Here is a 24,631-nt window from a genome sequence, read left to right as displayed (position 1 = left end):
ACTGTAAAAGAAATATATGTATATATATTTATTACCACCATTAACTTGCCAACCAACTTCAAAACACTACATGTAAACTGATATCCAGTAATTCAAGTGCAGTGCTATTCACATGCATCAGCTTATGTGTTTTATGAGTGTAAGGTTAACATCTCTGGCATAATCATGCAGTGCACAGTTTTACAGTTTGGCAGCTCTTTGAAAGACATAAAACCATACTTTAAATATTTGACATTGATTGCCCATGTAGTTTGCTGCATGTGTTTTGCAGAGAATATTTGTTAGTGTGTATGTATTGTCAGTAAATGATTTGTACGTTTCACAGTGCTTTTAAGTATCAATTATAAAACTAGTTTTGCTTAGTTTTGATAGATTTTTATTCAGCAGTGAAATATGTAAGCAATTGTGGAGTCCCGTCCTATTTTATCGGAGCTAAATATTTGTTATAAAACCATCATGACAATGATGGAGCTTTTGCCTCTATATAAAATACTGGCATGAAAAGAACATATGATCTATACTCGTAGTCACAACATTGACATTTGTGATCAATGGATTTTAAAAAGATTATTTGAATTTATCAAGATTATCCAGAACATCAATGTATGTACAGTACAAAAAAACGCCTTGAACACTCCCACTACTGATCATCCTTTGTCAGCACATTCTTTCTATTTAACTTTGGCATCTTGAGTTTGTGCATGAGACTACCAGACTGTCACTCAACCTGTTTCTCTGCATTTCTGTCTTTACATTAAAAACACACCACACACAAAAGCCAGTGTGAGCTCAGTATAATGTAAATATCAACTTCTTGATATATCAAATCTTGATTTAACTACAGTTTAGCCAGTGAATGTGTATTTCAAATTTTCATATATATATAGCAGTATAATATAAAATAATGTGCGTATAAATGTATATTGTTAGCATAGTAATGAACTTACATGTCATCTTCTCTGTGTGTGAAGAATTATTGAACTATTTCTAATTTTCAAAACTTGGTAATCTCCTTTTGTCAGAGGTTTTTTTTGCTGTAGTTTATTCTCAAAGTATGATCTTCTTGGTCCCATCTCTTCGTTTCTACAAGTGCTCTTTGTCTTGATGTCTGGCATCTACCTGCATTTTTGTTGCCGCACCCACATCCTATAGCTGTTTCTTTAAGCTCCGCCTTCACATGAGTTTCTGTCATGCATCACTATACCACAGACAGTTGATTATATGAGACTGGCTTAGTTGTCATATGTTAATATGATAACATAAATGTTTGTCATGGAAGGTTCAATTAAATGTTTACATGAGATTCTACCTGTATGTGAATAAATCTTAAAATGAGAAAATTGTGTTCAAATTTACTCACCTTCAGGCCATCCAAAATGTAGAGAAATTTTGCATTGCATTATTTGCTCACCAATGGACACTCAGTGTCATGCATCACTATACCACAGACAGTTGATTATATGAGACTGGCTTAGTTGTCATATGTTAATATGATAACATAAATGTTTGTCATGGAAGGTTCAATTAAATGTTTACATGAGATTCTACCTGTATGTGAATAAATCTTAAAATGAGAAAATTGTGTTCAAATTTACTCACCTTCAGGCCATCCAAAATGTAGATGAGTTTGTTTCTTCATCAGAACAGATTTGGAGAAATTTTGCATTGCATTATTTGCTCACCAATGGACACTCAGCAGTCAAGTCACCTTTATTTATATAGTGCTTTATACAATACAGATTGTGTCAAAGCAGCTTTACAGTGTCAAACAGGAAAATAGTTTGTCAATAATGCAAGAGGAGTGCATGGATGTCATGCAGAATGAGAGTCCAGACAACTGATAAAAACATCACAACAATCCACACGACTCCAGTCCATGAAATAATGTCTTGTGAAGTGAAAAGCTGCCTTTTTTGTAGAAATCAAATCCGTCATTAAGAAGTATTTAACTAAATTACGAGTCCTATATCCATAATATTGCTTTATCCAATGAAAAAGTCATCTTGTCTGAATCAGGAGAGAAATATGCACAGATCAAGCACCATTTACAAGCAAAAACAGTTCTAAACAAATATGTTGGTGGATTTTGATGTGAGAGGACAACAGGGGATGGACATTTTCACTGGAGAAGTTATGGATATTTTGGACAGAAGCTATGGTTTAAAGTTAAAGCGCCTTGGATTTGTTTCTTACAAACACACAGCTTTTCACTTCACAAGAGAGTAATTGATAGACTGGAGTGGTGTGGATTACTTGTGGATTATTGTGATGTTTTTAGCAGCTGTTTGGACTCTCATTCTGACGGTACCCATTCACTGCAGAGGACCCCTTGGTGAGCAAGTGATGTAATGTTAAATTTGTTCCAATGAAGAAACAATCTCGTCTACATCTTGGATGTGCTTGAAAATGTCATAAATACTTGAGAGCTGAATATTGTATACTGTAAGCATATTTAAAAAATATCTTAAAAACTATTGTGCACAATATGAATTTGTAATCTTTCAGGAAATGTTACATACTAATCACACAATACACACAATTGAAGACATAGTTTGAAGTCTATAAATATTACATTCTTCTCGTCCTATTTTTTTCCACTTTATTTAACGCTTAAGCTGTCTCCGTGTGCCATTAAGTGTATTGTTTAACATTCTGTTGATCATTACTGATGAAAAGGCTGAATCAGAGATGGCTCTGGCCAATTTGGTCCTCCCTGTGCTGCCCTCATCATGTTTCATGGAGGACGGGGAGTTCCCTCAGCCTGCTCAAACCCTCACTGTGCCCCTTTCCAAATGAACAGGTGATCAGAGTCTTAGTTTGTTGCCAGGGGCGACAGGATTGGCCACTATTAAACAAACCAGCCCCGCTAATTAAGGGCCAGATGGGTTTAGTTTGGCATCTACACTCTCTTTGTAACTCACAACCTCTCACACACATGCATAAACGCATGTATGTGTCCCAAGCACAGACACGTCCACATAAACAGACACACATGGGGCTTAGTCAGGCAACTGGACTGCTGTGTTGCACCACATGAGAAAGTGTGAGAGAGAGAGAGATGGATGTGTGCAAAGCCAGGAAAGAGAGATTGAGAGAGAGAACTTGCATGTGCCCTCTCTCCCTCAGTCCGTGCCACCCCAGGGTGGGAATGCTAAGACAGACAGGCGGTTTATTTTTGGGTCAGTGACAGTGTTTCAATGGCCGCAGATGCATCGCAAAGGAAGGCTCTGAGATACCAGCAGACCGTGGTCAGTCACTGTCTCTCTCTTGCTCTCTCTCTATCTCCCTCGCCCTTTCTTCTGCTCTTTCTGGTTACTCTTTAGACTAATGTGAATTGCTGTTCTTTTGTTGTTTGAAATCGTATGCTCTCAGAGATGTTGCACAATCTTTGCATGACGTATATATTTCTAGCTGTACGAACTGAGTCACTGTGTTGAGTGCTGAGCTGCAGAACTCGCGGGAAAGTTCAACAGGAGTTAGTCATTTTCTTCCTGTCTTTTTCTCTCCCTTTTACTCCATCTCTCCTTTATGTATAGGCTCCTGAAGAGGTCTGTACTACTAGTTTTGTTTATTTGGATAAGTTTGCAGTGCAATTTTTTTTAAACAAAATGCCCAGTCCGTACTATGACTTTAAAAAGGAAGTTAATTAAAAATGGGTGATTCTTCGATTAGAATGACTATGCAAAAAATAAATGTGTTCTTTCATAATCATTCTAGTTTTAAAGTATAGATTATAATAATTTAATAAATATATGTAAAGTCTTTTTAATCACTTTTTCTTAATTTCTGCTTTGAGCTCGACTTTTAAATGTTCTGCAAATCACAGAAAGTGTATTTAAAAAAAAAAAAGTGGATAAAACCTATAATTTTTTCAGGATACTTGCAAAAAAATGTAAACATATAGTACACATAGAAGATGTATCATTTTCTAAGAATTAAAATCAAAAGATTAATTGAAGAATCACCCAAATTTACATTGTCACCCAAATTCCATACACTACATTTCAAAATTTTGCGGTCTGTAAGATTTTTTTTTTTTATGGTTTTTGACGGAAGTGTCTTATGCTCCAAGACTGCATTTATTTGATCAAAAATACAGTAAAAACAGCTGTTTTATTACAGTTTCAAATAACTGTTTTCTAGTTTAATGTATTTTAAAATGTAATTTATTCCTGTGATGCAAAGCTGAATTTTCAGCATCATTCTTCATTCATTCTTCCAGTCTTCAGTGTCAGTTGATCATTCAAAAGTCATTGAAATATACTGATTTGATGTTGAAAAAACATTTCTTATTATTATCAATGTTGAAAACAGTTGTGCTGCTTGATATTTTTGTGGAAACCCTATAGATTGTTTCAGGATTTATTGAATATTTTTCAGGATTTATTTGAAATAGAAATCTTTTGTAACATTATGAATATCTTTACGATCTCTTTTAATCAATTAAATGTATCCTTGCTATTAATTTCTTTAAAAAAAAACTTGCTGACCCCAAACTTTTGAATGTTAGTGTACGTGGAAACTCAATCATGGATTATAAATGTCTTCTTTAATCTCAGCCTGTCATGGGAGACCGTCAGTGTGGTCCCTTGAGCTCCAGAGCATCTGGTGTGATTGATTGTCTGCTGTGATTGCTGCTTTGACTGAAGGGGAGATGAATGAGGTTGAGCGTTTGAGCATTTGAAATGGTGGCCATACATCTTGGTTAGTGTAATATATAAAAAAATGTAGTATTTCTTTCTTATGGAATCAGTTGAGGTCATCTATTGTGAGACATGCCACTGTGATTCATTGAACAGCATGTGAGACTGATTGAATAAGCAAGAGAAAACTTGTGTAAATGTTCAATCAATAATCATACAGTATTTTGGGTTATGGATCACCTACAGAATACTTCACTCTTACAGTGATTTACAGCAACAAAACAACTAAAAGTCATTCTTTTTTTTTTTTGATCTCTTGATTTCTAGGAGTTCAGCTTTATGCAAATGAGCAAATATTCCATGCAGCGATAACAAATGGGATTGTAGAGTTTTATCAGTCATGTAGTTGGATACTAGAAGTAGCTACTAGCAACCAACATGACAAATTGGCGACCTCAAGATGTTTATTAGCAATATTTATTGCAAACAGGGCTTTTTGCTTTAGCTGTTTTACTTTCCAGTGATTTTGTTATTTTAGAGTTTTTGTGATATTAGGGGTTGCATTTTTTGATTATTCACTGTTATGTTGTCAACCTGAATCTCAGATTTGTCTCATATACAGTGTTTTTTTAGTAGTAAGTATTTATTAATATTTTGAATTAGCATTTATTTTTATATTTTCAGTTTTTCATTTAAATTTTAGTTTAAGTTTTAGTAATTTCATTATGCGCTTTATCGTTTTTTATTCGATTTAGTTCGGTTTTAGTTTAGTAATTTAATACTTCACCTTCAACTTTTTTATTTCAGTTAGTTCCATTGCAGCATTTCTCATTTTTAAGTTTTTCATCTAATATTTATTAAGATTTTATTTTATCTCAGCTTCATTTCAATTACCAAAAATAATTTTTAATAGTTGTAGTTTTAGTTAACGCTAACAACTCTGTGCCATTCACATATGAGGTCATTCATTTTATTTATTTATTTGTTTTATTATAATTTTTTTTAACTTCTACTTTATATGAAGTGTACATTTAGCAAAGTTACCGAACAAAAGCGCCTTGACAGAAAGGCCAAGCATATTGGGATATGTTGACAAGTGTGGTCATCCCAGCATGGGAAGAACATCTATTTTAGAAGACCTTCAACAGAATTACATATGACTTTACATAACATCACATGACAACACCATGACAATTGCCTCGATAGCCTTCCCATACTGCCATCAACATGACCTAAAGCACAGCAGCATCAAAACTCTTTCCAACGCGCTTTAGTTTGAGCACATTAGCATTTTCTGATTGGAATTACTTTTGTTTTCTTAGTATTTTTTTATTAAAATGACAACACCTTGGTTGTGCTCAACGTACTTGCATGTGTAAACTGCACATATTGCCTCAGCGCCACATTTGTTGTTAGCTGTCTAGTTAGCATGACAGTGTCGCCTGATTATAGGTTTCCGACTTTCCTTGGGAGTCCTTAAAAGACGGATGAACAAATTGGAAGAGAGAAAGATCCACACAGAGGTGTGTGGGGAAGTGTGGCTGTGAACATTGGGTCACACGAAGCTATTATTAGCCTAGCGGCTAGTATTACAGGCCCTGGGTAGAAAGGGGGTAGTTCCAATCTATGGCTGACAGAGGGGGTCTGCGGGGGGTGTAGAAGACTGTAGGTGTAGAAGCAGACTGGGATGAGATGAGAGGGGGTGAAATATGGAGGAAGCGAGGGATTACATGTACTGTGGGAACGGGTGAAAGTAACTGGATAGACACATGGAATGAAAGTGAGATGTGTTATGGGGAAGAGAGATACATGAGAAACCTATCATCTACATGGACCCATTCCAAAGGTGAAAGTGAGAAATTCAATAAAACTGCAAATAGTAACACGTATAGACACACATTTAATGTTCTATGAAAAATATTAGGCCTAAACCACAGAAAAATGGTTTTAAAGCAAGATACAATTTTAAAGCAAGAATTAATTTATAGCTATGTATACCATAATACTTTATACTACGATTCAAAAGTTTGTGGTAAGTACTGCATTTATTTAATCACATATACAGTAATATTGTAAAATGTTATTATAATTTAACATGTTTTTTTATATATATTATTTTATTATATTTTTTTCTGTTTTAATATGCTGTACTCAATATTTTGTATTCAAGAAACATTTCTCAGTTTTATTGTCAATGTTGAAAACAGCTCTGCTGCTTAATATATTTGAGGAAACAACAATACGGGGATTCTTTGACGAATAAAAAAGACCAGCATTTATTTGAAATCTTTTTTTTTTTCTTTTGAGAGTTTGATGCAAAACAAATTGATGCGGTTAATTTATTTGTTTAATTTTCTTTTACATTTAATTTTATGTTTTATGTGTTATGTGTTGCCCACATAACATTTACAAAATAACACAATAATAGTGGCTCATTAGAACTGCTAAAATTTGGGCCAGAAAACTTTCCATTTTCAGTTTATTTAGGCTTATCAACCTTGAAAATCTCCTTTATCTCATTTTTAAAAAAAAACAAAGCTTGATCATATTAGTCTCAAGTTACATGACTGAAGTTTTGAGCACTTTGCATCTCCTGCGTCTACAGTCATTTTCATTGTTTACTTCATTACATTTCTAAAATGAGATTCATTCATCAGCAGTATAATATTTAGCATGTGGAAAGATGTGGATTTGCTGCTGTCAGCAAATAAACTGTTTTGTTGCATTAAAATTACTATGTACAAGACATCACATTTGTGGCTGTGTACCAGCCGCAACATTTCTTGTTTCATACTCTTAACCGTAGGTTAAATGCTTATAAATAAATTAGTCAGAGTCATGGCACTAGGGTTACGCTCGCAGACGCACAGGCTCGGCCTACATCATGTCCCGACCCTATTTACCGTCCCTGTCATTAGGAATTGTGACAAATTGTTTGTAGAGTATTTCATGAGATTTGCCGGTTTAAATTGTCATATATCAGTCTCATTTAATAGATTTAAGTAAGAAAAGCTTTTTGTTTGAGGTCAAACTACGTGTGTGTGTGTGTGTGTGTGTGTGTGTGTTAGAGAAAGTAGTGGGAATGAAGACACTAGGAATATATTTTCCAGATGTCTGGGTCTTATCCGGACAGTTATAAATCTAAATGTAGACTACTGCTCTTCCGCCGGTGGTCTTACTCGAAGCATGTCGAGAAGATTTTCCTCTATTTTTGGACTCCCTCTCCTCTGTCACCTCTTGGGTGCGTCATGTTGTTTTTGAAAATGTTTCACTTTTTTTTTTTTTTTTTCTTCGAAAGAAGAAGATTGTCTATGACAATTTATTATGTCATTTATCACACCAGTGAAGAATATTAAAAGTGATATCAAAAGCACATTTTTTGAATATTCGGTAAAACAAATTTACTAAGATGCCTTGTATTTTAACATTATTCATCTGAAGAACTACTGACAAAAGAAAACAAAGACTTCTTGAATGTTAATGAATAATACAATCAAATGCACACAGATACATATTAGTATATATTTATTATATATTTTAAATATAATGACTTAAAACAAAATGTATAATAATAAGAAGCTTGTAGGCTCAAACCTTGCAAGGTGCAGTCTATGAGATACCACTATAATGGACTTTCAGTTGATAAGTCGCTTCAGACAAATGTGTCAGCTATTTATCTACTGATCTCTTGGGTAACAAAACCTGTGATTTTCTTCTGTGATCAGCTATATGGAGAGTACAGGGAGCACCCTGGTGGGTCCCAGCGGAGAGAGGCCTCTCGCCTTCTGATGGAGAGACAGAGAAAAAAACATGGACATCACCACCATCACAGTCACCATGGGCGCAGTCACAGCCGAAGTCGCCACCATCTGGAGCTGGACATAGGCAGCATTCATGACAGACAGGAGGAGGAGCAGGGCCACACATCCTCGTTCAAGAAACGCCGATCCTACTCCAAATGCAGAGGTCAATAATAATAAGCCTTGCAAAAGCCGATACAAACTATGTGTGAGGTTTGAAATCTGATAGGGATTGCAATGTTTTCCCAGACTGTGTGGCTCGAGTACAGAAGTTCCTCATCTCTAAATTGGGAGAAGACTGGATCTTTCTGGTGTTGTTGGGTATTACCATGGCATTAGTTAGCTGGACCATGGATTATGCTAGTGCCAAGAGTCTGCAAGGTACTACCCTACCCAGAATTCCTTATGTGCAGTACAGTTTCAGGGGTTTTCAAAAAAGAGTAGTTCTAACACTTGCAAAAAATATTTTAATATATTTAGCAAAATATATTCTAATTTACCTAGCAAAAAAATTAGAATACAATACATTTTACAGGGTGCTGGCGCTTTTTTAGGATTGTAGCAGATTCACGGTTTATCACGGTTTCCCTGACTGTGCCTTTTTCAGAATGCATGAAACAGATGCAGAACCACTCAATCACTAGCCAAACAAAGATGTTGCATGAGCAGTTTTTGATTTACATTAGATTGTATAATTTCACAATTTAAAGCAAAAACAGAATGGTCTGACTTTAGCTTTGTGAATTTATACAACATGAACCATATCTGCACGAGATATATATATATATATATATTGATATATATATTGTATATAACATTTTTAAAATTCTCTCTCTCTCTCGTGCAGATATGGTTCATGTTGTATATAAGGGTACCTCAGAAGGAGATTTTCAATGAGATTGAAAACCCCTGTTTTATTTTGGCAACTGTTATTTCTCATATTCTTTTACCAGCTTTCCATATTTTTCCCAATTTTCATTTCTAAAACTTTTGCCTTATTTGCTCTCTTCCTCTTTCTCTACCTCGTGTGCTCCATCACTTCTGTCCTTCTCCGTGTCTCTCAGCATATAAGTGGTTTTATGGGGAGTTGAGTGGAAATATCCCACTGCAGTACCTGATCTGGGTCTTCTATCCCATGGTGCTCATCCTGTTTGCCTCCCTGTTCTGCCACCTGGTTGCTCCTCAGGCCATTGGTGTGTAGCTTCACTGTTCAGATTTTTTTTACTTCTATACTTTATATTATTTTGCACAACTCACAATGGCTGTGTTTAAAAGTCATACTCAGTTCTTTACTGATATTAGGTGCTTGGTGTAATTTTGGGACCTTCCCTGTCTATATAACCTCAGTTTTTTAATCTGATGTCTACATACTCTGTGTCTGTCACTTAAAAGTACACATTCTGTATTCAGTGCCACTTTCAGTTAATATACCAGCCACATAAATGCTTTCTTCAACTACTGTAATTTCTGCACGCTGTTTGCTACTCAACAATGCCACCTGCTGGTTAATACACTGCAGTCATTTTAACAACACCATTAAGACCATTTATTCCCAACCTGTGGTACTTATGCAGGTTTACTTTCATTTTATAAAACTGAAACTTTAAAAATATTTGGGTTGTCAGAAGGTTAGGGTTAGTTTCTTCAGTTCCTTTTTTTCTATAATTTATTTGTAAATTTCTCCACTTATAACAAAGTTTTCCAAAATTAAAGTCTACATTCTTACTATTTGACTATATAGAGAAAAAGGGGGTCAAAACAAAACTGAGGGCTTAACGCAACAAATGTAATTTAAAAGCCAAAACCAAACTTTCATGAAAAGCCCAGTATATTATAGGCTACATGAAAAGCAATGACTCAGATTACAGTATAATCAGTTTCAGCTGTCTTGTCTGTGTATTGTAAACTATCCTTATCCATTATCACATTTATCTATGTCTACAGACTTTTCATATTGATTTTTCATGATTCATTCCTTCTTTTTTCCAAGCCATGTGATTGTTTTGTCTTTTTTCTTTCCTCTTCTGACTCTTATTTTCCCTCAGGCTCTGGTATTCCAGAGCTGAAAACCATACTCAGAGGTGTTGTGCTGAAGGAGTATTTGACACTCAAGGCATTTATTGCAAAGGTGGTGGGACTCACTGCTGGTCTGGGCAGCGGTATGCCGGTTGGCAAGGAGGTGAGACACATTTGATTTTGCACTCTCATGTAACATGTACCATGTAACAATAATTTTATATTATACAAAATGCACTGTGATTTGGTGGGTACGAGTGCCAGTAGAGTCACCTAAACTGGCCTTAGCCCCATCTGATGCTTACCTTTAAACTGTGCTATTTTTATACATCAGGGTCCCTTTGTTCACATAGCCAGTATCTGTGCAGCTGTGCTCAGCAAGTTTATGTCTTTCTTCTCTGGAGTCTATCAGGTAAGCAGAAGTGCATGTAGATCCTGCAATGCATCTCCATTCATAAAATGCTGAATGCTCGTTTATCATCCAGGGACAGGACAGGTTTTTTTTTATTATACATTATTTTTGAGGACAACACTGATATATCATCCAGGGCATTTATATTACCAAAAATTATTTCCCACCTGTACCCTCAACTGTGTCTGCTTCACTCTTTTTGTCTATGTGTCAGTAGAGCCCATATTGTTATACAGACATCCTCACAGTGGGCTGTGCTGTGGGGGTTGGATGCTGTTTTGGAACCCCTCTTGGAGGTAACGTGTGTGCAAAAATGGCATTTTCCTTGTCATTTCAGAATATTCTTGATAAGTAAAATGTACAAAAATGTAGCAAGGTTAAACAATTGGTGTAAAAAAAAAAAGTAAGATATACAGTACCGTTCAAAAGTTTGGGGTCAGTTTTTTTCCTGGAAGAATGCATTAAAATTGTATTCAAATTAACAGTAAAAAAAAAAGTTTACATTTTTATAAAAAGATTTCTATTTCAAATATTTTTTTATTCTGAATCTTAATCATTATTTATGATTGTTTGCCTGTAAAGTCATTGTCAATTTTGTTTTTGGTATAAATATGACAAAATGTATTCAGGTTTATACTTAAAACAAGAATAAACAATTGTATAAAAAGTTAAAAAACTAAATAATAATAATAATATATAAACTACAATTCCAAATTTTGGGGTCAGATTTTTTTTTTTTGGGATAGAAATTTATAATTTTATTCCACATTCCAAAGTATATTAAAATATAAAACAGTTCATTTAAATTGTTAAAATATTTCACAGCTTACAAGTATACTTCAAGTCTTCATATTCTATCATCATATTTGTGGTCCTTGGCTTCAGAAAGTCTGAAAATCCCTGCTGTACATGACAGAACCCCCTTCTAAATGTTTCTTTTGTTTATCCAGGTGTTTTGTTCAGCATTGAAGTTACATCAACCTATTTTGCGGTGAGAAACTACTGGAGGGGTTACTTTGCTGCCACATTCAGTGCTTTTATTTTCAGAGTGCTGTCTGTGTTTAATAAGGATGCAGGTGAGATACTAAATCATATTCCTGAGTGAAGGTCTTGGAAGCCTTGAGATGTCAGATGACTTTTCTCTTCCATATCTGTTGTTTCAGTCACCATCACTGCTCTCTTCCGAACCAACTTCCGCATGGATTTTCCTTTCGACCTGCAGGAGCTCCCGGCGTTCGCCATTATTGGGTGAGAGCGCGGGGGCGAGAGCGTGCCGTTCGTGGTGAGGGCACAATCCTGAAGCTGCGTGTGTGCCATACTGTAACCCTTGACACACTCGCAGACCTGAGCACACAGCACTTTAACTTAACCAAAGTGACCAGATGTTGGCATTACATTTGATTTGTTGGAACGGTTCCATAATAATTGTGCTCACATTGATGAGAAACAATTCAGCAGAGTGCACAGCAATCTTCTTGCTTCTTGCTTTTGAAAACATAAATGTGATTTTTGTATTTGGATCACTGGAATAATGTGATTTGTTCTTTGTTTTTTCCCCCCACAGCATTTCTTGTGGGTTCCTGGGAGCTTTCTTCGTTTACCTGAACCGCCAAGTTGTCCTGTTCATGAGAAGACCTAACATTCTCACACGATTCCTTACAAAACAGTAAGAGAAATTAACACAGCAAATGACAACAGACAACATGAGCTTTAATATTATCTTTAGCATTATTATAGGAGTATGTAGTACTCGCTTGAGAGTTATTTTGCTGTGATCTTTAAAATTAGTATGCAGAAAAAAATGTACAAAATATGTGTCACATTTTCTTTCTCAGCCGGCTGATTTTCCCTGCTGTTGTGACCTTAGTCATTACGACACTGACATTCCCTCCAGGCTTTGGGCAGTTCATGGCTGGAGAGGTCAGATTAGAAACATTTGTTAACAATTAATACTACAGTTTTGTTCATTTTTATAACAAAAAATGATATCAGTTTTCTAGGATCGTGTACTAATGCAGTGGTTCTCAACTAAGGGTCCAGGTACTACTATGGACCTCAGCAAACCCCAAAATGCTTTCAAATAAGTCAAAACAAGCATAAAAATAAGCTAAAACTACTAGAAATTGAGATATTAACTTTTCTCTCAGAATTCTCATGATCTCGGAAAACAATGAATGGAAGACTATGTACGGTATCTGTATGTATGGAAAACTATGTTTGTGAATATGTGAGGAAGTCTTATTTGAAAAGTATTATTTCTAAACCTGAAGAAAAGTCATGGAATTTAATCAAATCTTAAAATTCCTTGGTAATTTTTTAATAAAGAATACACATTTTTCTAGTTAAGCCCAGTTCTATTATTTTATCTGGTATAAATTGTGAGTAAATATATTTTTTTAAATCCTTATCCAGTAAATCTGGTGCAAATGGGAACCCTGAAGAACATTCAGCTTTTGCAATCTTGAAATTTAATGTACAACGTTGTCATTACAGCAGCTATTTTTGCAGAGAATGGTGGGAATTGGAGTCACAAAGGTTGAGAACCACTGCTTTAATGTTTATGGTCTGTCTTTCATTCAAACAGAATTGGGTCTGAAATGTGAATTTGACTGTATTATTCCGCAGCTGATGCCCAGGGAGTGCATCAACTCTCTTTTTGATAACTTCACCTGGACAAAAATATGGGGTTCCTCCCTCCCTCCTGGTCTCGGTCGCTCTGCTGTGTGGTTTCACCCTGATGTCAGCATCTTTGTCATTCTTATTCTCTTCTTTATCATGAAGGTTGGTCCATTCCAATCTCTTGTTCACATTGTCCTACATCAATTAAGTCATTTTCACTTTAAAACACTAAGAAAGTACCATGCACTGACATTGGCTTTAGTTATCAAGTCATATTTGTCTAGATGGCTTCAATAAAACCTGCTTTTAATCGGGACGGTTCCACAGTTATCATCTCTCTCCATCTGTCATGTTTGAAGCTGCTGAAGCAGTGATTTTTCTCTTGAGTTAGGCTCGTACATGTTGTGCTGACAGCGGTCTTTGAGATTTTAGAATTAAGGCAATCGTGTGAAAACATTATTATTCATCACACAGTTCTGGATGTCTGCAGTTTCCACCACGATGCCCATCCCGTCTGGAGCTTTCATGCCTGTCTTTGTATTGGGTAGGTCACCGGTTTTATTCATTTATTAGTGGGTGCCATTTACAGATGTTTTCTGATTTATTTAAAAATCCCTTAAACACACAGTGGGATCCAAAAGAAACTGGGGGAAAAATAATTATTGATTGAAATAATTGAAGAAATGGTCGTTGTGACAAAAAAATTTATATAAATATAAAAATGTATGATTCTGCACAATTTTAGGACACTAATCAAATAAGTACTTTTTGGTAAATTTTCACTCACAGTAATATGCTTATAAACTGTAATGAAATGTTTTTTTAATTTATTGTAATTACAAAAAAAGTTATAATTTTCACTAGTAGTCTCAGACTTTTGGATCTCACTCTAAATATGTAACTGCACTTATTAGATTTACAGAAATTAGTCAGGCGCATAACATTTATTTTATTTTACAATAACTTTCACTTGTGGTCTCAGACTTTTGGATCTCATTATAAAAATGTAAATTCACTTATTAAACTTATAGAAATTAGCCAGGTACATAGAATTTATTGTACTTTATGAAAAACATTTGTATATCCACTGCAATACCTCACAGGTGCCGCATTCGGTCGTTTAGTGGGTGAGATCATGGCTACTCTTTTTCCTCACGGTATCCTGTTTGATGGAATACTGTACCGCATCATCCCTGGAGGGTACGCTGTCATTGGTCAGTCATCCTTTCCTCCTCTTCCGATCCACCACTATTACCTAATGTTTGCTCATACTGTGCTGATGATGTCACTTCCTGTTCCTGTCCCTTCTTCTCTTAATCTTCCGCTGCATTTATCCATACTCTCTCCGTTCATTATGTCACTCCTGTCATGACTCTGTCTTATAGCACTCCATCCTTCTGTCCTGTTACTCTATTGGTCTATCCCTTTCTCTTAAGGTGCGGCGGCGCTGACAGGGGCCGTCACTCATACTGTTTCCACGGCGGTGATCTGCTTCGAGCTGACCGGTCAGATCTCTCATATCCTTCCCATGATGGTCGCCGTCATCCTGGCCAACATGGTAGCGCAGGGTCTGCAGCCATCGCTGTACGACTCCATCATCCAGGTCAAGAAGCTGCCCTATCTCCCCGAGCTGGGCTTCGGCCACATAAGGTGTGCAGACATTGCAAACGCCATCGCCGTGGCTCCACGTATGTGACAAAACAGCTAGGCTCACAGCGCAGCCAGGTTCCCGCACCCTTGCATGCTGACAGCACCTCAAAGTCCTTGTGATTCATTAGCAGCGGGAGCTATTAGTAAATACACTTGTCAACGAGCGGTGGCAACATGAAGCTTTGGCACCCTTCCAGCTAACACTGAGCCTCTCCACACACATTAGATTTGGGCTATTCATTACCTCTTTATCAAGGATGCACTCTGCATCTTAATCTACCCTTTTGTGGTGTGAAGTAGTGGTTCAAGAGTTGACATTGGACATCAGGTGGTGACCAAACACATTACCAAAATTGTACAGAAGCAATCGAAAATGTCCTTAAAGACCCCGTGCCAAGTTTTTAACATTCTTTACATGTCTTCCAGGGGTTTTTCAATCTGCTTAAAGACAAACCATGTGGAAATTCTTCAGTCAACATCATTGCTGAGCATTTTCTCCTTTAAACTGCAGTGTACCAAAGACCAAAATGTGGTTTGAAACAGCCCATTTCCTATGGTCACAAAACATGTAACCAATCCCATCAACTTACGGGGTGGAGCTTTTCATATTATTAACTGTCTGAGATGGCGAGCAGAACCATGGTTTGTGTAACATTAGCAAAATTAGCTGTTTGATAATGTAGCGAAGCCAAAAGCTAATGATATAAATTATTGTTATATGTCTGACATTGTAGAGAGCAATAGAGCAATACATAAAATGCATTACCATTCTGATACATGGACTTGTAGACAACCCTGAATTCACTCTTCCTCTTCTTCATCTGAATCAGTTTCTGGTTCAAACATTAATCCAATGTTGCCACTTGTCATTGTGTAGCGTTACTACTAGCATTACTGCTACTTCAGTGAACCGAGTGAAAGTGGAGCAGGTATAATTGAGTGGAGGCGGGGACTGATTTGCATATTCATTGGTCTGTGTATACTAAATGAGGTAAGGGTGTAGAGTTATATATAAGCCATTTTAAGGCATGAAGAAATTTTGTTCATGGGAAAAAACATTTAAACGTCATCAAAGTTTAGATTTAAGCGATAAAATTAGGGACTTAAAAATCAAACACTGAAACTCTAATATTGCAATGAACTGTGTAATGAATATTAGCAATGAACTATGTAAGCAACATGTTAAATTAATAATATGACATGAAAGGCATGCAATTCAGATTGAATAGGAATATGTAACTGGGAATCAATATAAAAATGTCCAATACCATTAAGCTGATATTTATAGGGCTGATATTTAAATTCTTTACTATTTTGTATAAATAAATTAAAAGAAAAATATCACTTTAAATGCCAAAAGGGAATTTAGACATCAATATAACTTTATAATATACAGTTACAGGGTTATTATAGTTAATTAAAACTAAAAACATAAAAATGGTATTACTTAAATTTTTACTTAAATAAAATAAAATATCAAAAACTTCAACCTTATTTAATTTCAGCTAATTTCCAAGGTCTTTTAATTTATCTTGATGTACTAAAAAACTAAAACTGAAATAAAAAATGTATAAAAACTACATAGACATATTTAAAAACAACAAAAAAATAATTTAAAAAAATGACAAAAACATACAACAAAACTAAAATTAGCATGCACGCAGGAAATATACAAATAAAATCTAATTCAAAATATTAACAAAAACTATAATAGTATCTCAGTGATATTAAAATAACACTTGTAAAATATGAAAAATATATGTTCACTTTTTTTAGGTTTGCTAATGATTATTACTGGGCCTATGGTATGTGTCATTATGTTATGACATATTATCAAACCAGCCAATAAGTTTGATGAAATGTGCCAAAAGAAATAGGAGCCATTTTCTGCTTCCTTTTAAAGCCTATATATTTTGCTGCTCTAACTATGCACTTTTATATGGTCCGTGCATTTAATTTTTTGGATTAAGAATTTAATTTTCCTTGTCAGAACAGACATGAGACCACCAGTCTAGAGTTATTAAGCTTTTAAACTGTTTCAACCAGCCTTAAGCTTGTGGCCTTACTTCAGATTCTCTGTTTTCTTGCAGCCAGTATAACATCTTCGTGGAGGACATCATGGTGAGGAAAGTCAAGTTTTTATCTTCCCACTCTACATACAGAGAAGGACTGCATTTGCTGGACTCGACCTCTTTAAAAACCTTCCCGCTGGTCGACTCAAAAGGTAATGTCACACAGGCTGTCTAGACAATTCTCTGCATCTAATTGAACTTCTCATTATGACATTTTTCTAGCTGCATGCAGTCTACCAAGGTGAGCTACTGTATGTACTTTTATATTGTTTCACTCAAACAATCTAAAGCACTGTTTAAAAACCTAACAAGCTCATATTGATAGCTTAGCAACATAAAGTTGCTTCTTTGTAGAATTTCAAATCAGTCACATAAGGCCTATCTCGACAGTATAGATTTTGGAACAGAGCCTTAGTGTCAGAAAACATTTTAATTATCATATGTAACTGGCTTCTGAACTCACTTCACCTTCAACAGAATCTATGATTCTATTGGGCAGCATTGAGAGGTCTGAGCTTCTCGCCCTCTGTGATTGGTGGCTGTCAGCAGAGAGGCGGATCCTAACACAAGGACAGAGCTCACAAGGTCAAGTGCCTTGTGCCAAAATCAGCTGGGAATCCTTTGCCTTTGTTGATGAGGAGGAAGAGGAGAATGAAGATGATAAGGTATCTATCTAGCTATCTATCTATCTTGAATGCCTTTTCTGAAGCTGCTGTGCTCATAAAATATAAAATGTAATAAATTATAATGAAACCATAATATAGAGTTTATATATCGAGACTTAATTTTTCATGAAGATTCAAAATTACTATTTGTATTTGTTCTCTGTGAATGTTTAGACGATACCAGATAAAGAGGAAAGAAACGGTCCTGTGCCTCCATCCAAACCTTCAGAACCATCCACCAATCACACGTCTCCCGGTGAGAAACTCTCCAGCAAACATAACCAAGCCATCCTCTTTAAAAACCTTAATAAACCTTGGGCAAGCACTTCTTTTGAACAAGCATCTTGAGGCGTCATAAGTGATACTCATCCTCTAATCCACCTTCCGACTTTTTCGTTTTTCTCCTTCTCTCTATCCTTCTCTTCTTGCCTAGATAAGGGTCCTTCCCAGTCTTTCGGGAGAATTTTACGTAACTACTTTTCATCCTCTTCAGAACGACACACAGAAGGTCAGCCACAGGTACATTGTTTGTGTCTATAAGTCCCTTGTGAAAACCTGTGTGTGTCTGTTCCATAAAGTGAATTTGAGTGCACTAAATTAATTACTCTCAGCATGTATGAAATTTTTATGTAAGGTCGATAAAATGAGAAGAGCGAATATATTGCTAATGGACTGCATTAATATTCATCAGTGTTTTTCAAGAACGTGCGGTTAAAGGAAAGTGAACGGTCTTCCATAGAATGTGTCAATATGAAAATACTCTAAAATGTTAATGAGTTTGAATGCTTGGTACAAATGCACCATGTCATGTATAATTTAATTTCCTTGCCATTTTTCACCCTAGGAGCCTTATCCTCCACCTTTAACTGACACAATGACACCAGAACAGGTATTACCAATACTATAAAAAATAAGATTCCTATTAGACATTAAAGGGTTAGTTCATCCAAAAATGAAAATTAGCCCACAAATTAATCACCCTCAAGTCATCCTAGGTGTATATGACTTTCTTCTTTCAGACGAATCCAGTCGGAGTTATATTAAAAATTGTCTTTGATCTTTCAAGCTGTTTAATGGCACTCAGCGGGTGTTGCATGCATCAGTCCAAAAGCACTTCATTAAAATGCACCCATCCATAAAAAAAAGTGTCTCACACGGCTCCGGGGGGTGAACAAAGGCCTTCTGTAGCGAATCAATGTGTTTTTGTTAGAAAAATATCCATATTCAAAACGTAATAATCACTTTAATCTAGTTTGCACTCACTGTTGTACACGGAAGCAGTTCCGGGCGGATGACGTATGGAGGTCGGCTTTGCGCATGCGCCGCTCAGAAGTGACGCATGCAAGAGTGCAGGGGAGAGATCAAAACAAAACAACGGTCACTAATTAGAAGTACAAAACGAGGATTTGTAAAGAAGAATGTCGGAGGATTTCGATATAAGCCAAGAGGAGACTGGTTTTCCTTTGCTAAAGTAAGGAAACTTTGCTTCCTTTGCTCCTGTAAACAAACGTTGGTTTTCACGAGACTCACCGGCGCATGCACAGCACTGACCTCATACGTCATTCCCCCGGAGCTGCTTCTGTTTACAACAGTGAGTGCAAGCTAGATTAAAGTGATTATTACGTTTTGAATATGGATATTTTTCTTACAAAAACGCATCGATTTGCTACAGAAGGCCTTTGTTCATCCCCCGGAGTCGTGTGAGACACTTTTTTTTACGGATGGGCGCATTTCTTTTAACTGCTTTTGGACTGATGCATGCAACACCCGCTGAGTGCCATGAAACAGCTTGAAAGATAAAAGACAATTTTTTTATATAACTCCGACTGGATTTATCTGAAAGAAGAAAGTCATATACACCTAGGATGACTTGAGGTTGAGTAATTTATGGGCTAATTTTCATTTTTGGGTGAACTAACCCTTTAAAGTATGGAAATTGTATTAATGTAGATTCTGGATATTGTTAGTTGTTTTAAATCCTGTGTAGTTTATAAATGCAGAAGAGTTGCTCAAATAAAATAAGGCATATTAGAGTCAAAGCCTTACCTGGTTTTGATTGGGTCACATAGATCAAAGCCTGGGAGGAGACAGAGATGGACAAACCTCTGGAAATCGATCAGATCAGAATAGACCCCTCCCCCTTCCAGCTGGTGGAGAGAACATCACTACATAAGGTGAGAGACATGCCATGCCATGTTAAGTCACGTTTATTTAAGTAGTGCTTTATACAATAAAGATTGTACAGCTTCACAGTAAATAAACTGGAAAATAACAGTATTAATGTTGCAAAGTGCATCAGTTATGAAACAAGTCAATTTCATCTGTAAAGCAGTACTACGGAAGACAATAGTGTCATTATTCAGCTCAAGTCAGTTCAGTGTTGATTCAGTTCAGTTTAAGTGTCAATTATGAGACACGTTCAATTCACCTATAATCAGCTCTAGAGAAGGCAATAGTGATGAATGCATGATATATCTATACCATATTAGATTTTTTTTTTATCAGTATCAGCTAATATTGGATTAGATTACATTGTTAAATGTAATCTAGCAAATCTCAAAAAGAATATAAATTTTTATACTGTACATTATGTTGTGATGCCTAAATTCACTTGTAGATTTAAACCTATTAATTTCAGTTTTAGCATTTTAATTTAACAAAATAGTGTAGAGTTTAATATATAATATATTCAATTAACATAAAATTTCCTTCATATAATTCATAATTATTAATTAAATAATATTTTTAAATCATTATCGGCTAATTGTATCAGTCAAAATTTTAATGATGCATTCCTATTTATTAGTGTAAATCAGTAATTCTTAAACTTTTTGTCAGCCAAACTTCAGTTTGGAAAACACTGGTGTAAATGAACAAATCTTTTTTGTTTAAGCATAGTTATTTTAAAAAATTTAGAATATCTTGATTTTTTTGAAGGTCTGTAAAAACACCTTTTTCCCCCCCAGACTCATACCCTGTTCTCTCTACTGGGCCTCAGTCATGCCTATGTAACCAATACTGGAAAACTAGTGGGAGTCGTGGCACTGAAAGAGGTAGCCCATCTCCATCCATCCATGCATTGTTGCTGCTAGTAAATTCTCCTTTTTTAGATTGTTTAACCCTTCTTTCTTCTTCTGCATCAGCTCCAAAAAGCCATTGAGGGCTCCACGCGCAGTGGCGTGCGCTTGCGCCCCCCTTTGGCCAGTTTCCGTGACACAATTCGTAAAGCTTCGAAGCCACCTCCGGCCTCCTCCCCTCCATCCTCGCCCAGCTCCACCACAGCTCCCTCCTCGCTTCTGTCTGTACCCGTGATCCCTCACTCCCATTCCCCCAGCCCAGCGGCCCCAGTGAAGGAAGAGAAGGAGGACATGGAAGTGTGGATTGAGGGTGTGAAGCGGGAAGTGATCGTTGGGAACAGCAGTAGCTTGACAACAGGAAGCAGTAGCAGGACAGGAAGTAGTGACAGTGAGAAAGGAAGTCCCGATAGCAGCCCAAACCTGCCGCCCTCTTCTCCTCCACCCCCCATCCCTCTCTCCACCCTGCAGCCCGTCCCGGAGAACAAGGAAGGTGAAGAAAATGAGGACGAGGAGCCCCTTTAGAACAAGTAAAGTTTGTTTTTCTTTTTGAGATGTGATCAGTGTACTTTTTCACATTTATTTTTATATAACAATTTCATGTTTTTTTTTTAATTAATGTGCTCATTTCAAAGGTTTAAAAATGTCTGTTCTTTTCTTGAGTCACATTTGTTCTCCTCTCTCTTCTGCTTCCTTTTCCTCTATTCTTTTCCTTATTCTCTTCCTCCCCCTCCCCCTTTTTACATTTCTGTAAATAATTGTATTTTCCTTTTTTTCCTCTTCTTCATTCTTCTACTTAAGAAAAAAAGAAAATGTACAGAATTTTTTAGAGGAAGAAGAAGAAAAGTAAGAAGAGATAGAGTTCTCTTCTTATTTCTGCTCTTCTTCCTCTAGAATTTTCTGTAAATTTTCTTGTCCTCTTTCCTCTTGATTTTTTTCTTCCTTTTTTTTCTTCACCTGTTTATTTCTCTTTCCACTACCACTTCCTCTTCCTCCTTTTTTCATTTTATTCTAAAAAAAACTCTGTAAATAAATATAAGCTGCCCCAGTAGAAATATGTATCGTGTATCATGTGACTTATTATTGAGATTATGGTCAAATAGGTGCTCGATTTTTTTTTTTCTTCTCAAATATATTTTTCAGTGTGTTCCCTTGACTTTCAGTAATGTATAATCTGTGTAATGTAACACTAACCCTGTGGCTGCACTTCTTTTCAGTGGGATTTTTTTTTTAAAAATGGATGGGGAATCTTCAAACATTAACTGATTATAAAAAATGATTTTATTGGAGCACCAAAACATGAACACTATCATTAGTGACATAAATGCTGCTGATAATGTTGAACCAGGTTTACATGCGGCAGACATTATTTCAGACCTCAAAAAAACACTTGTCTTCATGCACCTAAATCATTTCATATGAACACTTTATTAAAGGGCGTGGACCCTTTTATGTTATAAAATGTCAAAAATCAATTTCCAACAAAGAATATTTTCACTGCATTGTGAAGTAGTGGCCAGCCGGTGGCACATTGTGGACCTTTTCAGAATCTGAACTTTCTTTTCACCTGGAACATATTTTTTTTGTGATCTTTTCCAGTTGTACAATTTTAAGCAATTTAAAATTCAGGATGTGCACACTGTCCCTTCTTAATGAAATTCTTCATGTCCTGCCTTCATCTATCCATCTTTTTTTTCTGAAAACTCTCTCTCAGGTGTCTCTCATGTCTTTAAACCGAGGACTGCTGTTTATGAACAATCTATGGTTCATGTGATCTGCTGTCCTCTTTTAAATGTTACAGTTAATTTAATGTGATTTTTATATCTGTTCAGTCCGTGAGCAATAACTTTATTGGCTTCCATGTTTGTCTGTTTTTGTCATATTTATTAATTTATTTATTCATTCATCTCTTTCCTTCTTGGTGTGATGAGATATCAACAGAAAATGTTTGATTCATAACGAAGTTTTGAAACATTACTGATGGTTTTGTGAATTGTTTTGAATAATGGGAAGGAGATTTATATATCTAAAAGCATTCGATCTTGATCATATCTTCCAGGAATGAATAACAATTCAATAAACAGTGATACATTTGAATTAAAAAAGCTTTTATGGCACGTACTTTCTTAGATTAGTCAGATGTGGAATGATAAATGTTTTTTTTTATCATTGTGTAAAATAGTGCAGTGATTCAGTGAAATAGTGAGAGAGTATCTTAATATATCTATACAATTTGCTGGTCTTTTATAAATCTCTATAGCCGTTAACAAATGAGACAGACCTTTGCAATAAGGATTTTATTTACAGCACATGGTTTGAATGAGGTTACAGGATGACACCGAATGGAGTTGAAGAAACTGCAAGACTGCTACCTAGCTTGATTTTTTATTCCTCAATAATCAGAAACTCATTTCTGATTTCACGCCTTGCTTTGCCATTCTGCACTAAATGCATCATATTTCACAGAGTATGACAGAATTATGACATCATTGCTGTGAGCTATTAATGTCACCATCTGTTGGACATTTCACAAAGAGCTGTGACATTAAAGATGCTGAAAGTATACTTTCCAAAGAATCTAATTTTGTTCGTTGAACACGAGACATCATCCACTCCAATCTTTCTCATTTCGCCTGCTCTCGAATTTCCAAAAACAACCATTAGAACTTTGAAAATGACTCTCATTCGGCAGATGCTAGTCCTATGATGTTCGAAATATCACAAAGACAGAGAACTCGCTGGCCTCATTAGTATAGAAAAATAAATGTTACCTCAGCATTGCATAACGGCATTAATCAAAACTCTCAAAATCATCAAAGATTATAAATCATTGCTAAACCAAATGCCTTCTAAATCTAAATTAGGCCTAGTGTTAATGTTGCAAAATGTTTTTTTTGTTTTTTTTGTTCTCTCTTTTGGAACTTATGTAAGTATCGACAAAGGTTTAACGTGCACGCTAGTAGTCGAGGGCACTTCTTTCTGCAGCGGGTATTTAAATGACAGTTTATTAAATAATTAGTGGAAAGCCTGCTAGCATTAACCAGAAAAGCACCTTCTTTTCACTTCTTTCCACAGTCATACGGTCTGTCGTGACAAAAACATACTTTGACAGAACATGTCAACTAGCCCATTACCACATGATTTTACTGAGGTTATGAGAGTTTATCTCTTTGCATTATGTCAGCTACAGGGAAAGCTACAACGTAAATAACATGGAAAATGCATGCATGCATGATATAAATGGCTCCTACATGTTAGTTAATCAAAAATGGAAATTAATGGATCCATGAGTGGTCTTCAAGATTCACAGTTTGGTTTCCTGTAGTCTCAGCCTCAACGGATTAAAAGCATCCAAAGTTTACTCCTCTTTTTGCATGAGAATATTAATAGAATGTCCCAGAATGACGACGATGACTCTTCAGTTTTCCTTTTGTTGTTCAGTGCAAATCAGTATTGAGCAGCTCCGCCAGGCAGTACGCAAACGGATAAACACAGACATTGATGAGAAAAATGAAGCAGAACAGAACAAAAAAACTTGAGGACAGAACCGGGCTGTCGCTAAGAAGATAGGCAATACATTCGTTTATGTCCATAGTAGTGCATAAGTCTTAGTAACAATACAGTTAGGATGTTGAAAAGGGCAGCACTGTTTCCATTTGGGCAGTATTGTGCTTGGATAT

General features: G+C 35.9%; 1 protein-coding gene across 1 annotated transcript; it reads left to right on the top strand.

Annotated features, from left to right (window-relative positions):
* The first annotated feature begins 3,195 nt into the window (after positions 1-3,195).
* Positions 3,196-21,659, top strand: LOC107599527 (chloride channel protein 1-like). Its single transcript, XM_016291151.1, has 23 exons — positions 3,196-3,248; positions 8,369-8,609; positions 8,693-8,824; positions 9,508-9,636; positions 10,489-10,622; positions 10,794-10,871; positions 11,089-11,167; positions 11,822-11,947; positions 12,035-12,119; positions 12,436-12,537; positions 12,707-12,791; positions 13,497-13,652; positions 13,965-14,034; positions 14,594-14,704; positions 14,927-15,140; positions 17,231-17,364; positions 17,690-17,877; positions 18,052-18,133; positions 18,311-18,396; positions 18,722-18,766; positions 19,947-20,051; positions 20,844-20,930; positions 21,021-21,659. Exons 1-23 carry the CDS (start codon positions 3,198-3,200, stop codon positions 21,474-21,476), a joined length of 2,976 nt encoding a protein of 991 aa, XP_016146637.1. The 5' UTR covers positions 3,196-3,197; the 3' UTR covers positions 21,477-21,659.
* Positions 21,660-24,631: the final 2,972 nt, after the last annotated feature.

This window comes from Sinocyclocheilus grahami, unplaced genomic scaffold, assembly GCF_001515645.1.
Source record: "Sinocyclocheilus grahami isolate Dianchi unplaced genomic scaffold, SAMN03320097.WGS_v1.1 scaffold268.1, whole genome shotgun sequence".
In the NCBI taxonomy this organism is placed as follows: domain Eukaryota; kingdom Metazoa; phylum Chordata; class Actinopteri; order Cypriniformes; family Cyprinidae; genus Sinocyclocheilus; species Sinocyclocheilus grahami.
The sequence above is the reverse complement of the archived record's forward strand: the minus strand, read 5'-3'. Positions and strand labels throughout refer to the sequence as shown.